General features: G+C 46.3%; 1 protein-coding gene across 2 annotated transcripts in view; it reads right to left on the bottom strand.

Moving 5' to 3' along the window:
• Positions 1 to 16,495, bottom strand: part of xpo1b (exportin 1 (CRM1 homolog, yeast) b) — a 54,204-nt gene extending 37,709 nt beyond the window's left edge. The window contains exons 1-4 of one of the 2 annotated variants that reach the window (XM_072436466.1): positions 16,070 to 16,495; positions 11,632 to 11,763; positions 9,615 to 9,716; positions 1,760 to 1,832 (exon numbers count right to left, since the gene is read on the bottom strand). In XM_072436466.1, the coding sequence (XP_072292567.1) occupies positions 1,760 to 1,832; positions 9,615 to 9,716; positions 11,632 to 11,757 (301 nt within the window). In that variant the 5' untranslated portion in view covers positions 11,758 to 11,763; positions 16,070 to 16,495. Of the gene's footprint in view, positions 1 to 1,759; positions 1,833 to 8,270; positions 8,324 to 9,614; positions 9,717 to 11,631; positions 11,764 to 16,069 lie in introns of those variants that run through there. The other variant, XM_072436467.1, reaches the window with a different exon arrangement.
• Between the last annotated feature and the right edge of the window lie 537 nt (positions 16,496 to 17,032).

A 17,032-nucleotide genomic window follows, 5' to 3' on the forward strand; every position in this document is an offset into this window, starting at 1 on the left:
AAGAATGGGAACATGTGTGAACTTCACAAAGTCACACGAGTCAAACGAGAGAATTCTGTTTTAGTGTGTGTTGTAAAGTCTGATGTGAGGTCATCGACACGTTTGAGATCTTCAACATGCTTTTAAATTTAAACTGCTTCTTGACTGATATATTTACACAGGTTTTATCCAAACAAATAAAGTCAAAAGGAGAAAAATCATAATAAACCTTGAGCACTTTAATTATGCTTTTATTTAAATCATTCACATTGTTAGTTGCATGTGTTTGTTTGTGGGTGTATTTGTTTGTTCGTGTTTTGGCATGTGTTTGTGTGCATTTGTTTGTGTGCGACATTGTTTGTTTGTGTTTGTTTCTTGTTTATCTGTTGCTTTGAATCTCATGCACATGTTCCTTTTTGTGTTCTTTCCCCCAGAGTAAAACGCATAAGTTATTGTGGCATAAACAGCCAAAACAAGAGTTGAGATTGAATTAAAATGACTTAATTCTGGATCTAAAAGAGTCACGATTATCATTACAATATCTATCACAATTCTTGCCATTAAATAACTTTCCCTTGGTTATTTTCAGTAATTGTGCAAAACGATTTGACCTCTTTTACAAATCCTGTAATAACCGCACTTTCTATTGTCGACCATTTAATTCCCTCTAAACATGTGGATAATAAATACACAAAACTCTTATTTTTTAGCTTTTTCTCTTGGCAAAAACAAAGTCAAACTGAACGTTAAAATGCTCGTCACAAGCTGCAGTCGAGTCCGTCCAGAACACAAACAAGTGACATGCTTCAGGGAGGAAACCGGCTGGACCTGGCAACCGCACGTCGCCACGTTTGAAAAGCCACCGATCCCACGACAACAGAACGCCACCGACTCTACGTGCGATTTACAGGGAAAACGCCACCGAATCGGAGTCCGATTTACAGGAAACACGGCTGTGTTTATGTCGTGGAACTAATATGACTGAAAATATCAATGGAAAAAACGTATACATTTTTGGATTAATTTGAGTAAAAGCAGCAATTGCACCAGATTATTTTTACGATTATATTCTTCATAACAACATAAAATCAGGACCAGAGATCCAACTCCAATAAATATAAATATAAATGTTGTGTTTAGATGTATAATTCATGTTGTAATGGAAGAATTCTGCTCAAAGTTAACATTTTTAAAACAGAAAGTGACTGACAAACTCTGTGCAGATCTGAACTAAAGATCATAGACTTTCAGGGGTGAATAAAGCACTTCACTGTGATTGGTTAAACCCGCTTGTCACTCATTCATGGTAAAGGATGACCAGCAGGGGGGGCGTGTGGCTGAAAGTGCGCTCGAGCGGTTCATCACAGTTCTACTTCTGTTGAGCTGCAGTTTGTGAAGACGTTTTGAAAAATAAACCGTTTAAAATGACAGGAAGTTGAGCTGAATCCCTCTGTGATGTCATCAGTGTGCGACACAGAGACAGTTTAAACCATGGTTGGACTAAATAAGGTGTTTTATGGTCTTATTGTGTGTCAGATCTGAACTGTTGTGACATTTATGTGGAGTTTGGCTCTTGTTTACAGTCCGGTTGCTAGGTAACAGCTGTGGAATCACCTCTACCCGTGTCCAACCAGGAAGTACAAAAATGAGGACAAACGGGCAAAACGTTGAGTCAGATCTGAAATATGATCATGTTCGCTGCGTTCTAGTGACACGTTTGAACCTCTTCAAAATAAAAGCACAGAAGGAAATGAAACACAAAGGCGGCGCTTGTACTTGCCTTCGCACTGATTCCGGGGCAGGATCTTCCATCTTGTTTTGATTACAGTTTCCAGAATCTGAAGGGCATAGTACTGTAACAGGCCAACACAGAGCGGCGTTAGAACTAAACCCAGATCAAACGTTCCATCATCATCATCATCATCATCATCATCACAGTATCAAGGTGACATTATCTTTAATACAAACCAAAACAGAATGAAGTGGACCAGCCTCAAATAAAGACTAAACCACATCCTTCATGCACATTTTTGGAGATGAACTGGTTTCGTTTTCAGGATCTGAGAGTGGTAACCCGGTGTGTCCTGCTGTTTCTCACCACAATCGCGGCGGATTTGATCAGAATACGAGAGGATTCGGGTTCGGCGTTCTGGTCGGGTGAGTAAAACGGGCCGCGGAAGATTGTGTGTCGAGTTCCACGTTTTTCGTACTCGATCTAAATTGTCCGAGTCATTTTTATTGAGCAAAAGACTCGAGCTTCGAAGTCGGGATGTCAAGATTACTCGGTTACTCGACAATCGTGATTATTTAGGTTTCACATGATATTTGTAATAATATTTGTGGAATTTGAAGGCAGCAACAGTTAATAACTCCAGCTCCATCGATACAGAAAAATACATATGAAGTACTTTTTTCTGTATCAGAAAAGGTTTTTGCCCTCGTCATTGAACACAATTCACAAACACAGGAGCTCGTCTTGATGTTAAAATGCAACATAAAACAACAAATAATAAAATCATAACCATGGAAACGTCTGTAGAGTCAGATATGGCATGCAAACATTAAGAATTTACTAATAAATAAAGTAAAGAATACAAAATAAGTACACAGATATTGACACAAAGATCTACAGATAGGGATGTTTATGTGACAATATAATGACTTTTAAATTCAGAAAGTTTAATTCAAGCAGATTAAGGGTTTCACTGTGATTAATCATAAAGAAATGATAAGTCTTGACATCCCAACGTCAAAGTCGCGGTGTGTCCGGAATAAAACTGGAGCCCAACTTTACTCTAGTTCAAAATACTTTATTTCTCTTTTTTCTTGTGAAACTAACGCAAAGTATAAATAATATGTAGCGATGTTGGTGTCAGAGATTTAGAGTTTTAACCGTTTTTGATGTTTAATATCTGGCTTTTCCTGAGTAAATATATGAAATTGTACGTCAAGTGCTCAAATGCTAATAGGAAATAAGAAAATGGCTGCTCCTAAAAAGTATGTAGCGTCGTTGTCATTTATTGAACGATAAGTCGATGAGTAATAATTGTGTTCATTGGAGCTTGCAGTTTAATTCCCTCAGAAGTAAATTTCTCACTCGTTTTCCACACAAACTTTTGGAAAAATGAAACTTAAAGAAGCTAACCAGCGGTGTGCCAAACACCGTCCATAACCTGGGAATTTAAAACATTTCACGCTTAAGATGTGGCCAAACACTTGAGTGGTTTGTGCAGTTTTACAGATTTTAAATAAAATCGTGTTATTAGTCGTCACGTGTATCGTCGATCAGCTCCAAACGCGCTTTTAATATGACGGTTTTTAAAAAGTCTATGGGGGGAAAAAGAGCGGGAAAAGTGCTCCTAGAGCCTCGAAGTGGGCGTGTCCTTCAGTAGCCTTTAACGAACGCCGCGGGCGACTGCGTTTGAACCAGACTGACGAAGGAACAGCAGGACAAGCCACGATTTACACCTATTTGAGTTCGGGACGTTCTACAGTACAAACAGTTCTTTAAATGAACTATATACTGCAGCTACATAAAAGGGGAAGTCCGTCATCTGTAGGGATCATCAAAGAGTTTCAAAGTAAAAGCATGGCAGGAAGAAAAGAGAATGAAATGAGACCGGGCTGTATAAAGGCCGATGGTAAACTCGACTGGGGAGGGAGAGAAACGGGAGTGACATTTGTAAGAAATTTAGACAATTACTGGTTTATTTTAGAGCAGACAGAGCCACGTGTTGTATATTCTTAATTCATATCTACCATCCATCCATCCATCCATCTTCTGCCGCTTTATCCGGGGCCGGGTCGCGGGGGCAGCAGTCTGAGCAGGGACTCCCAGACTTCCTTCTCCCCAGACACTTCCTCTAACTCCTCCGGGGGGATCCCGAGGCGTTCCCAGGCCAGCCGAGAGACATAGTCTCTCCAGCGTGTCCTGGGTCTTCCCCGGGGCCTCTTCCCGGTGGGACATGCCTGAAACACCTCCCGAGGGAGGCGCCCAGGAGGCATCCGGAACAGATGCCCGAGCCACCTCAGCTGGCTCCTCTCGACGTGGAGGAGCAGCGGCTCTACTCCGAGCTCCCCCCGTGTGGCCGAGCTCCTCACCTTATCTCTAAGGGAGCGCCCAGCCACCCGGCGGAGGAAACTCATTTCGACCGCTTGTATCCGCGATCTTGTTCTTTCGGTCACTACCCAAAGCTCATGACCATAGGTGAGGGTAGGAACGTAGACCGACCGGTAAATAGAGAGCTTTGCCTTTCGGCTCAGCTCCCTCTTTACCACAACGGTCCGATGCAGCGACTGCATCACTGCAGCCGCTGCACCGATCCGCCTGTCGATCTCACGCTCCATCCTTCCCTCACTCGTGAACAAGACCCCGAGATACTTGAACTCCTCCACTTGGGGCAAGGACACCCCACCCACCTGGAGAGGGCAAGCCACCTTTTTCCGGTCGAGAACCATGGCCTCGGATTTGGAGGTGCTGATTCTCATCCCAGCCGCTTCACACTCGGCTGCAAACCGTCCCAGTGCATGTTGCAGGTCCGGGTTTGATGGAGCCATCAGGACAACATCGTCTGCAAACAGCAGAGATGAGATCCTGTGGTCCCCAAACCGGACCCCCTCCGACCCCTGACTGCGCCTAGAAATTCTGTCCATAAAAATTATGAACAGAACCGGTGACACAGGGCAGCCCTGGCGGAATCCAACATGCACTGGGAACAGGTCTGACTTACTGCCGGCAATGCGAACACAGCTCCTGCTCCGGTCATACAGGGACCGGACAGCCCTGAGCAAAGGGCCCCGGACCCCGTACTCCCGGAGCACCCCCCAAAGGACACCCCGAGGGACACGGTCAAAAGCCTTCTCCAGATCCACAAAGCACATGTGGACTGGTTGGGCAAACTCCCATGAACCCTCGAGCACCCGATGGAGGGTATAGAGCTGGTCCAGTGTTCCACGACCGGGACGAAAACCACTCTGCTCCTCCTGAATCCGAGGTTCGACTATCGGTCGGATTCTCCTCTCCAGTACCTTGGAATAGACCTTACCCGGGAGGCTGAGGAGTGTGATCCCTCTGTAGTTGGAACACACCCTCCGGTCCCCCTTCTTGAACAGAGGGACCACCACCCCGGTCTGCCAGTCCAGAGGCACGGTCCCCGAACGCCACGCGATGTTGCAGAGACGTGTCAACCAAGACAGTCCTACAACATCCAGATACTTTAGGTACTCAGGGCGGATCTCATCCACCCCCGGAGCCCTGCCACCGAGGAGTTTGCGGACAACCTCAGTGACTTCAGCTTGGGTGATGGATGAGCCAGCCTCCGAGTCCCCGGTCTCTACTTCCTCTTCAGAAGACGTGACTGAGGGATTAAGGAGATCCTCAAAGTATTCCTTCCACCGTCCGACGACATCCCCAGTCGAGGTCAGCAGGCCTCCACCCGCACCGTAAACGGTGTTTGTGAGACACTGCTTCCCCTTCCTGAGGCGCCGGACGGTTTGCCAGAATTTCTTTGGTGCCGACCGATAGTCCTCCTCCATGGCCTCCCCGAACTCCTCCCAGGCCCGGGTTTTTGCCTCTGCGACAGCACGAGCCGCGGCTCGCTTGGCCTGCCGATACCCGTCGATGACCTCCGGAGACCTACAAGCCAGAGTGGCCTGATAGGCCTCCTTCTTTAGTCTGACGGCATCCCTTACTTCCGGTGTCCACCACCGGGTTCGGGGGTTGCCGCCACGACAGGCACCGGAGACCTTGCGACCACAGCTCCGAGCAGCCGCATCAACAATGGAGGCGGAGAACATGGTCCACTCGGACTCAATGTCCCCAGCCTCCCCCGGGACATGGGAGAAGCTCTCCCGGAGGTGCGAGTTGAATACCCTACTGACAGAGGGCTCCACTAGACGTTCCCAACAGACCCTCACAATGCGCTTGGGTCTGCCAAGTCTGTCCGGCTTCCTCCTCCGCCAGCGGATCCAACTCACCACCAGGTGGTGATCGGTTGACAACTCTGCCCCTCTCTTCACCCGAGTGTCCAAGACACGCGGCCGGAGGTCTGATGACACGACAACTAAGTCGATCATTGACCTCCGGCCTAGGGTGTCCTGGTGCCACGTGCACTGATGGACACCCTTGTGCTTGAACATGGTGTTCGTTATGGACAATCCGTGGCTAGCACAGAAGTCCAATAACTGAACACCGCTCGGGTTCAGATCGGGGAAGCCGTTCTTCCCGATCACCCCTCTCCAGGTGTCACTGTCATTGCCCACGTGGGCGTTGAAGTCCCCCAGTAGAACAACGGAGTCCCCGGTCGGTGCACTGTCCAGTACCCCTCCCAAGGACTCCAAGAAGGCCGGGTACTCTGCACTGCTGTTCGGCCCGTAGGCCGCCACAACAGTGAGAGACCTGTCCCCCACCCGAAGGCGGAGGGACGCGACCCTCTCGTTCACCGGGGTAAACTCCAACACGTGGCGGCTGAGCTGAGGGGCTATCAGCAAGCCCACACCAGCCCGCCGCCTCTCCCCGCGGGCAACACCAGAGAAGTGGAGCGTCCAGCCCCTCTCGAGGAGATGGGTTCCAGAGCCCAAACTGTGCGTGGAGGTGAGGCCGACTATATCTAGTCGGTATCGCTCAACCTCCCGCACAAGCTCAGGCTCTTTCCCCCCCAGCGAGGTGACATTCCATGTCCCCAGAGTTAGTCTCTGTGTCCGGAGATCTGGTCGCCGAGGCCCCTGCCGTCGACTGCCGCCCAGATCTCTCTGCACCGGCCCCCTATGGATCCTCCTGCGGGTGGTGGGCCCACGGGAGGGCGGCCCCACGTCGCTCTTTCGGGCTGTGCCCGGCCGGGCCCCGTGGGGTAAGACCCGGCCACCAGGCGCTCGCCATGGAGCACCCATCCCAGGCCTGGCTCCAGGATGGGGCCCCGGTGACGCCGATCCGGGCGACGTGAACTGCCTTGATTGTGTCGTCGTCATAAGAGGCTTCTGAACCGATCTTTGTCTGACCCGTCACCTAGGACCTGTTTGCCTTGGGAGACCCTACCAGGGGCATGAAGCCCCCGACAACATAGCTCCCGGGATCATTCGGGCACTCAAACCCCTCCACCACGTTAAGGTGTTAATTACATTTAAATAAGTGTCAGGAACCAAATGTATTGATTTGTGCTTTAAAAATGACGTTATGTTCACGTCCAGCTTTTGTTCTAAGTTTATAGTTTTTGTATTTTAGCTGTTTTTTGTGATAAAAGCTGGTTTGGCATGTTCTAATAGTCAGTTAACAATCACAATTATCTAAATACAATTATTGTATGAGATGACTGAACTGTTTAATGTATACAATGAATGTAAATACTGTATAGATGTTTCTGAGTGGGACCGGTTTTACGAAATGAATGACTGGATTTTATTTCATTGGTAAAGTCTTAATTCATGGAGGTTTTATTTGATTTTATAGACTTTGCTCTGATTATTATTCATTGTTTTGTGTTGCACTTTAACGCCGAAACAAGTTCCTATGGCTGCTAACTTTGATCTGTCCCTGATGAATAACAAATAAACTAAACTAATAATACAAACCTAAACTAGTCACGTGTTTTCCGATTAAAGTCCATACGACAGGTTCACGAGTTTTTCTAATTCTCACGTTTTTTGGTGATTTAGTCCCTTTGGTAAATAATTATCAATGTTTTTCATCAGTCAAGTGGCAGTTTGTGAAGAAACTGTGACAAATCAATGTTGATTACAGAAAGTAGTGCAGAATTGCTCTGTGATGTCATCAAAGAGCGACATTATATGAGAAAAACAGATAATTTGCGATTGACACCTTTTGATTGACTAAATAAAAGGTGTTGTCAGGTGTAATTATTGGTCAACACATAACTATTGTATGATTTAAATGGACTTTGGCTCTTGTTTACTATCTGGTTGCTAAGGAACAGTTGTGGAATGACCTCTGCGTCATATTTACTAGACACGTCAAACCAGGAAGTGGCATTATAAACGAAACAAAATGGGCAAAATGGACAAAAACAGGCAAAATGTTTGGTAAAATCTGAAAAGTGCAGTTTGATGTGTCGCATGCTAGAATAAAATATGAACTCTTGTCTTAGTGGACGTGTGAGCAGGCCCAAAGGGAGGACGGGAATAAAGAACAGAAAGAGAATGAGGGGAATGAAAGGTAAAGGTGGCCATGATCCCTACAGGTGAACGTCTGTCTCTCTGTGTTCAGTGAAACAGATGCAATAGAAACGCATAGAAACGCATGAACAGAATCGAGTCAAAGGGAATTTAAAAGGGTAGACCTTGTGGAGGCCTGCCGCCAAAGCCTAGCAGAGCCAAGACGATTCTTCCTATTACAGGCTACAAACATAATAACATGGAGATTAATATCATTCAGTACATTGCATTTGAATCATTGAAAGAAAAAGCCAAATTGTGCTGAGAAAAAAATTCACTTTTCTTTACTTAAAAGAGAAATTCAATGAATGTAAAATTGAGCGTCTTTACCTTATCTCTTTGCCGCTAAAGTCCCAATTGTTTTTTTGGCAAATTGTCAAATATAAAGCTACAAAATTAAAGCAACGGATCAAACATCAGCGCATACATGTCATAATATCTGTGTTAAACAAGGAGCAAAGCAAAAACTGCACCGGAACTGCGAAGAGGAACTGGAGGAAGCGTTTTCAAACACAAACTGTTCATTTATCACCTGGTGACTTTAAACGTTCATATGCACGTTCTTATGCACAATCATCTACAGTATTCAACGTTCATTTATCACCTGGTGACTTTAAACGTTCATATGCACGTTCATATGCACAATCATCTACAGTATTCAACGTTCATTTATCACCTGGTGACTTTAAACGTTCATATGCACGTTCATATACACGATCATCTACAGTATTCAACGTTCATTTATCACCTGGTGACTTTAACGTTCATATGCACGTTCATATACACGATCATCTACAGTATTCAACATTAAAACACGAGCTGGATGCCTCCGGTTGAGACATTGTCAACAAATCATTTAAAGAATTGGAATTTAACATCAAACTTTCCAATTTAACACTCGGCCAAATAAACAAGTACTTTACGATTACTTTTTTGGAATGAATAATGACTCAATTCTGATGATTTTTTTCACTTCTAGCGATAGTACTGTGTACTCTGAACACACGCGATTATCGATGATTTTTTCTGGATTATATGGATTTCTTTGTACAACGGCAGAAAGAAGAATGCAGTGAGTGAGTGTCAGGAATAACTGGTCATTTTTTATGTTTTACTTTTGTTTATTTTTATTTGTCTGTATCAGGTCGTTTTTTGTGCGAGATCCTGATCATTTTGAGAGTCGTATCATCGCTTTTTCAACGCACACGAATGTAAACGGTTGCTGTGTCTCTGGGTTTACAACCATCGAGTTTGGAGTGAATGAATAATGTATGAAGTAGTCAAGCCGCGTCTAGCATCTGGACACGCGCCCACCTAAAAGCTCTGTTTACATTATTCCTGGCCAAAGTCTTATCTTTGACACTAAACGTATAAATCCACGGCCAGTGACACGCTCGCTCGTCGGTCCTGCAGTTCCTCCTCCGAGCAGACAGGTGGAGAGCAGTGCGAAGCATAAACTGGAGCCTTACTTTGGTGTTCATGTTCTGGGAGAACTCCAGGATGGTGTCCACCCGTGTCCAGGCGTCCGGATGCTCCTTCAGATGTGTCAGCACGTCCTGCGCCATTCTCTGCTGCAAGGGAGGTCGAGGGTTTGAGTCAGTGGGGAGACATTCATCGAAACGCACCGGCCGCAGTGTTTGAAGAGCCACCAGTTGCTCCAGAAACAACCAAATGTATATACCGTATTTTCCGGACTATAAGTCACACCTTTTTTCATAGTTTTGGCCGGGATGCGACTTATACTTGTATTTATACTTATATATCTATACTCCAGAGCGACTTATATGTCATATTATTTGTCATTTTCACCCGTGCAACCGCATTTCATACTCCAGTGCGACTTATACATGTTTTTTTCTTCTCTATTATGCATTTTTTGCTGGTGCGACTTATAGTCCGGGAAATACGGTAATTCTGCATAAAAACTGCACACTATAGTTTAAATGCGAACAAACATGTTCTGAAACAGTCTTTCAGAAGTTCTTCAGATCGTGAGCCTGTTTCATTCTTTTTGTCAATTTGTGTTATAATTTGAACTTTTGAACAGAATTGAAAATATATATATTTTTTCCAATCGTTTTGTTTCATTTCCGTTTTTGATGACAATTGATTTTTTCCCATTGCTGCACCCAAAACAAATCCCACAAAGTGTTTCTGAAGCCACTGTTTTTAATTAAGGTTCTGATTCTTGTCGGAAAGATCGGAATTAGATATTTTCCCCAAATTGTGCTGCCTCAGTTTGAGTTTTGCTTCTGTACAAACTTTTGTCTCTTCCTTCTGTGACGAGCACAAAACCAAAACCTCTTCTTCTTCTTCTTACATGAAATATGAGTGCAGCGTTGGTGAAAAACATTTGCTCAAAAAAATAGTGAAAAACAATGTGCAAATACTTTAAATGTTTCAAATTTGGGAATTATTTTGGAAAGAATACTCCGGGTCAGACTCCTGGGTCAGACTCCTGGATCAGACTCCTGGGTCAGACTCCTGGGTCAGACTCCTGGGTCAGACTCCTGGGTCAGACTCCTGGGTCAGACTCCTGGGTCAGACTCCTGGGTCAGACTCTTGGGTCAGACTCTTGGGTCAGACTCTTGGGTCAGACTCCTGGGTCAGACTCTTGGGTCAGACTCCTGGGTCAGACTCCTGGGTCAGACTCCTGGGTCAGACTCCTGGGTCAGACTCTTGGGTCAGACTCCTGGGTCAGACTCCTGGGTCAGACTCCTGGGTCAGACTCCTGGGTCAGACTCCTGGGTCAGACTCTTGGGTCAGACTCCTGGGTCAGACTCCTGGGTCAGACTCCTGGGTCAGACTCCTGGGTCAGACTCTTGGGTCAGACTCCTGGGTCAGACTCCTGGGTCAGACTCCTGGGTCAGACTCCTGGGTCAGACTCCTGGGTCAGACTCTTGGGTCAGACTCTTGGGTCAGACTCCTGGGTCAGACTCCTGGGTCAGACTCCTGGGTCAGACTCCTGGGTCAGACTCTTGGGTCAGACTCCTGGGTCAGACTCCTGGGTCAGACTCCTGGGTCAGACTCCTGGGTCAGACTCTTGGGTCAGACTCCTGGGTCAGACTCCTGGGTCAGACTCCTGGGTCAGACTCTTGGGTCAGACTCCTGGGTCAGACTCCTGGGTCAGACTCCTGGGTCAGACTCTTGGGTCAGACTCTTGGGTCAGACTCCTGGGTCAGACTCCTGGGTCAGACTCCTGGGTCAGACTCTTGGGTCAGACTCCTGGGTCAGACTCCTGGGTCAGACTCCTGGGTCAGACTCTTGGGTCAGACTCCTGGGTCAGACTCCTGGGTCAGACTCCTGGGTCAGACTCCTGGGTCAGACTCTTGGGTCAGACTCTTGGGTCAGACTCCTGGGTCAGACTCTCTCACTGTCATAATAGTTGGCTGCAGCCGTGGTAAATACGCAGTTTCGGTCCATGGATTTAGTAACTCCCCGGCCCCGTTTATGCAGCTGTTCACACATCGACGCAGCACCCCCTACCTGTGGCCCGACGCCGTGGTACAGACAGTTGACCACATTGTCCAGGAGGTTGATGTCCAGTTTCTGGTTGAAGTCCAGCAGCTGCTGTGCTGCATGGTCCGCTAACATTGTCATAACTGCTGGCATAGAGCTCTGTAAAAGAGAGAGGGAGGGGAGAGAGAGGAGAGAGGGAGAGGGGAGAGAGAGGAGAGAGGGAGAGGGAGGGGGAGAGGGAGGGGGAGAGAGAAGAAAAAGAGGATAGAGAAGTAAGAGAGTGAGAGAAGAAAATAGAAGAGTAAGAGGAGAGAAGTGAGAGAAGAGCGAGAGGAGAGAGAAAAGAGGAGGTGGGAGGAGGGAGACGAGAGAGTGAGAGAAGAGGAGGGTGAGAAATAAAAAGGAGAAAAGCAATAAAGAAGGAGCGAGTGAGAGAGAAAGAGGGTAACGGGAGGTGTAGAGAAAGAGAGAGAGAGCGGGAGAGAGGAGGGTGAGAGAAAAGGGGGAGGAGGTCATGTTTGGAGGTTAGAGAGAGTGGAACAGCTGAGGCACAAAACAACATGAAGAGAACGAAGAGAACGGGACAATCGGAAAACAACTGTGTGACCGCCGACACGTCCAGGGCGAAAACAGCATTTTAGAATCACATTTACATCACACAAAATATACCAAATTAGACCAAAAATAATTCAAAGTTTGTTCAGTGTCGTTCATTCATAAGCAATGTATTATCTTTAAAAAGGTTCCACTTTTAAAGAGGAAATTGTCTTTAGTTCAGAGGAAAGTGATGATAAGAAGCACGTTATCGATCAAGATTCCAGCAAAACACGACAAATGAGAGTTTTACAGTGAAAAATGTGTGTTCTGGGGTTTAAAAGTTCAAAATGGAGACGATAAAATGTATTTTTAAAAAGTACATTAGAAAATATTGTTCAATTCAATTTATTTTTGTAACAGTGTAATGACAATTGTTTTTATTTTTATATTTATTATGTGCATTGGTCGCCCTTGAAAAATGTTTTAATTCTTTGCTGAATAAATTTGGAAATATTGTAAATTCTGTGAGGAAAAAAAAGGTTTGGACAAAATGAAAATAGGGCTGCAAAATAACAAAAAAGAATACAATTGTTTGAAAATATCTGGTCTTTTCATGTATAAACCTTCTATGAATAAATCCAAATCGTCTTTACTTATGAAAACACATTTCATAAAGAAGACAAAGACTAAACTCCTTTTTCCCACATTTTTTATGGTCGACTGGTCACAATTAGTCGATTGATTGTGTCATAAACAGTGCCATTGGAATAAAAGTCGGCGGATGGTTCTCCTGGCGTTGTGGCTCCATCGTTTGCCAGGCCTGAGCGATTAATCGAATTTCAATCAAGATTCTGTCATCTGGAATCAGCCAAAACTCAGACTTTGACTTTTTTTGTTTGTCCCGTTTATGCTCTGGAAATGAATATCGAAAGACATTTTACCAGTTTTTAAATACGTTTTAAAAAAAAGTTTAGTCCCGGTTTAAACCTTGTTTAGCTCTAGTTTAGTCCTGGTTTAGACCTTGTTTAGCTCTAGTTTAGTCCCATTTTAGACCTTGTTTAGCTCTAGTTTAGTCCTGGTTTAGACCTTGTTTAGCTCTAGTTTAGTCCTGTTTAGGTTTGTCCCATTTTAGACCTTGTTTAGCTCTAGTTTAGTCCTGGTTTAGACCTTGTTTAGCTCTAGTTTAGTCCTGTTTAGGTTTGTCCCATTTTAGACCTTGTTTAGCTCTAGTTTAGTCCTGTTTAGGTTCGTCCTATTTTTGACCTTGTTTAGCTCTAGTTTAGTCCCGGTTTAGACCTTGTTTAGCTCTAGTTTAGTCCCGGTTTAGACCTTGTTTAGTCCTGTGTGATGGTCAATTTGAGGAGAGTAAATCGCCTGACTCTTTACATTTGCTGAATGTCCACAACTGCTTCCTGTCGTTGGGCCAGAAAATCTAAAAAATAAAAGTCTAGGGATTTTTTAAAAATAACTACAGTCAAACGGAAGTGAAAGAGCTGCCTTTCATTTGACCTTTGCAGCTGTAATGAGCGGGTCACCGAGCCCGTGTCCACCCATTCCCAGGTCAAAGGTCACACAGATAACCTTTGAAACAAAAACTAAGACTAAACCAAGATTATGGCAGTGGCCCACGAGCATGAAAACAGTTTGAACAAAGTCAAAAACACACAAAAATAACTCTTAAACCTGAAACCTAATCCTGTCAGCTCCGCCTGGATCCGCCCCCCGGCCCTCCCCTGTACCCGTACCGCCGATTGAGAAACCCAGAGTTCATTATCAAAAGTGGGTCAACATCTTTCAGCAACAAGTCATTTTTTTTTGCGCTTACGACACAATTTCAAAGTGTATTTCTCAACCGACGCCACGTGATACAAGATCTGAAGAGTCCATAAAGACAGAAAACTGCCTCACTTTCATCTTGACCTAAAGTACTTGGACAAAAACTGACCAAATCTGCTTCAACTGTTCAATATTAAAAAAAGGTAAATAAAATAAAACCAGGTCCAAGCATTAAAACCCTTTGGAGCGCTGCAGTGACGACTTCAGGTGGATTAAGGACAATAAAGGAATGTCTTATTAGAATGTAAAAAAGTCATGAATGAAGCGAGGCGTGTGCGTCTTTGTCGTGCGCGTCTTTGTCATGTTTGTCGTGCGCGTCGTTGTTGCATGTGCGTCTTTGTCGTGTACGTTGTTGTCGTGTGCGTCTTTGTCGTGTGCGTGTGTGTCTTTGTCGTTGTCGTGCGCATCTTTGTCGTGTTCGTCTTTGTCGTGCGCGTGTTTGTCGTGCGCGTGTTTGTCGTGCGCGTGTTTGTCGTGCGCGTGTTTGTCGTGCGCGTGTTTGATTGGACACGCACTCTTTGAAGTGTGACCACAAAAGGTGGCGAGGGTCTCTGGAGTCCTGAATAATGCACGCGTGTCATAATACAGCCGTGTTGACAGCGCCGCGTTACACGAGACCAGCGGACACGGACGCCACTCGTCCAAACTACTCATGCTCGCCGTGTGGAAGGAGGCGGAGTCTGCGGCGCTGGAGCGACCAATCAGAGGAGGAGGATGCAACGGGCCAAGGAGCAGTTACCGGGCGTGCGATTTGAACGGTCTCAGTTAGCACAAAATGATTAACAGAACTTGACAAAAGAAATACTTCATGTACGCAATTTTTTTGTAAGTAATAAAGTAAAATCTGCTTTGCCCCAGTACAAATCTGTTAGAAAGAGTTTAACCGGGTGAAAATGAGACCGCAGAGCTTTCTCTGCGTTGAGAGAGCGAGAGCGAGAGAGAGAGAGAGAGAGCCTTTAAGTTTTTATTCAGCTGTTTGTAGGTTTTAATTTGTTTAATTTTTTAAACTATAAACGATTAACTTGATATTCAAATGTCGCTTCTCTCTCCAAAACCACATTCATATTATCTACATTTTTGAATATTGCCCACCAAAATAATTGATCTCGTTCCTTTGTCAATCTGCCATTTTGTTAAAAATCGATGTATGATTATTCAGTCATTTTCCCTCAAATATGTCGCGATTCAAATATGACACAAAACTTGAATAAACCGTAAAAAGAAAAAAAGTGCAGAAAACACCACGTGATACTCGTGTTTGGGAGATCACACCTGACGTTACTCTCTGTCTGTGAATTACATTTAAATCTTACGTCTCCACATTGTGATTTTGCATAATTATTTCCAAAACACTTCCGTCTGTCGCGCGCCTCCCGCCTGCGCGCGCCTCGTGACCGTAAAAGAAGCGAAAGCGTGAGATGTCACGTGACGTCGTGCTCTTTATACACTTTGACGTTTCCAAAACAGTGCGGCGTCGCTTTGACCCCGCCCCCCGCACGCGCCCTCCCGCCCCGCCCCCCGGAGGCGTCTCGCGCTCGCAAACACTTGACATGTGCTTCCTTCATTGGCGTCTCGTACCACTCCCACCGAGCGGACCCGCGCGCGCACACCCTCCGCGCCCCGGTTCACCGCGTTTTCGCACCGATTTCGGGGCTCAAAACGCGCACAAAGTTGCCCAAACGCCGCGAGGATTAGCCCGCGACGACAAATGCTACTTCAGCCCAAACAGTGAGCTAGCCCCGAACAGTTAGCTAGCATTGTCAACACAGCACGTAAAAGAGGATGTGGAGCGCGGAAAGCGGCATTAAACGTGCACTTTTGAACGCGTAATGAAGCACATGCACGTGTAAAGTGCTGTGTTAGCATCGGCTAGCTCGTAAAAGTTGCAGCACTTTTAATTGACAGCTTTTGCTAATCCTTGAAAAGTCCTCAACAGACGCAAACACCAGCTATTTAAAGATAACCTCGCGATGCACGTTTGCACGGCGTCCAAAGGCGCAGGGACGGTGCTTGCACACGGTAGTCGCGTTTGTAACGGGGAATTGGCAAAGAAATGACAACAGTGATGACAGCAGCGTGCTCCTGGACCTACCTGAAGTCCACGGCTCTGACAGAAAAGAGCGGATCCACGGGAAACTCCACACGGCGCGACCAGACGCCGTGAGCACACACCGAGAGCAAGCACCGGGAGCAGGCACCGGGAGAAGGTGAGGAAAGAGTTGATCACAGAGAAAATTAATCCAATTTTGCAGCGTTGTTTTGCCTGAGTCCAGCTCCAGTCTGAGGATGTCTGCGGGTTATGGAGCCCAAACTGCGGTTACGGTCGGAATATGTCCCTCCGATACATTTTACGGATCAAAGTAGGTGTAATTTAAGTGTTTAATGTTGTTTTTTTCCGCGGGCGGTGCGGAGGCTGTGACTCGTTGCGCGGAGGCACTCGCTCTTAACCGGTTGAAACCGGTTCAGACTGGGAGATTCCATCTCGGTTTAGTTTTCCGCCGATGGCGCCGCGGAAAGTTTGGACTGAAGCCCCGCCCTCGGAGCTCTGTGATTGGCTGAGCTGCAAGCGGCCACTCCTCATCGGGCTCGTGATTGGTCAGAACGTACGTCAGTCATTTTCAACTCGCTCAAGCGCCCACGCGGCTGCTCCGCCCGCAGAGAAAGAGGGCAGACCCGCTTCAGAATGGACTCCGCTTATCAGCGCGCGGGCTGCACTTTTATTATGTCTGCGCGCGGGGAAACAAGGCGCGTGTTCTGCACAACGCTTCACTTTGAAGCGGACACGGCGGTTTAAACCACTTTGGCCCCGCGTGCGTCTCTCCGTGACTTAAAATATAGCCCCGTACATGACACGGAGGACGCGGGGCTCATGCGCGGCGCGGGCTCCATTCATTTGCCTGTTGCGCTCGTGAAGCTGGTAATTTTCCACCAGCCACGAGTGGGCGTGGTTTACGCCGTCATGTGCGCACGAGGTTAGGGAAAGCGACCCGCGCGGCACGAGGTTCGGTTCCAGCGGACCTGGAGCGGACCTTGGACTTTATAAATATGAAGTGAC

This window comes from Eucyclogobius newberryi, unplaced genomic scaffold (assembly GCF_026437365.1).
Source record: "Eucyclogobius newberryi isolate DKJ021-1_F unplaced genomic scaffold, fEucNew1.0.hap1 SCAF_8, whole genome shotgun sequence".
NCBI classification, from domain to species: Eukaryota; Metazoa; Chordata; class Actinopteri; order Gobiiformes; family Gobiidae; genus Eucyclogobius; species Eucyclogobius newberryi.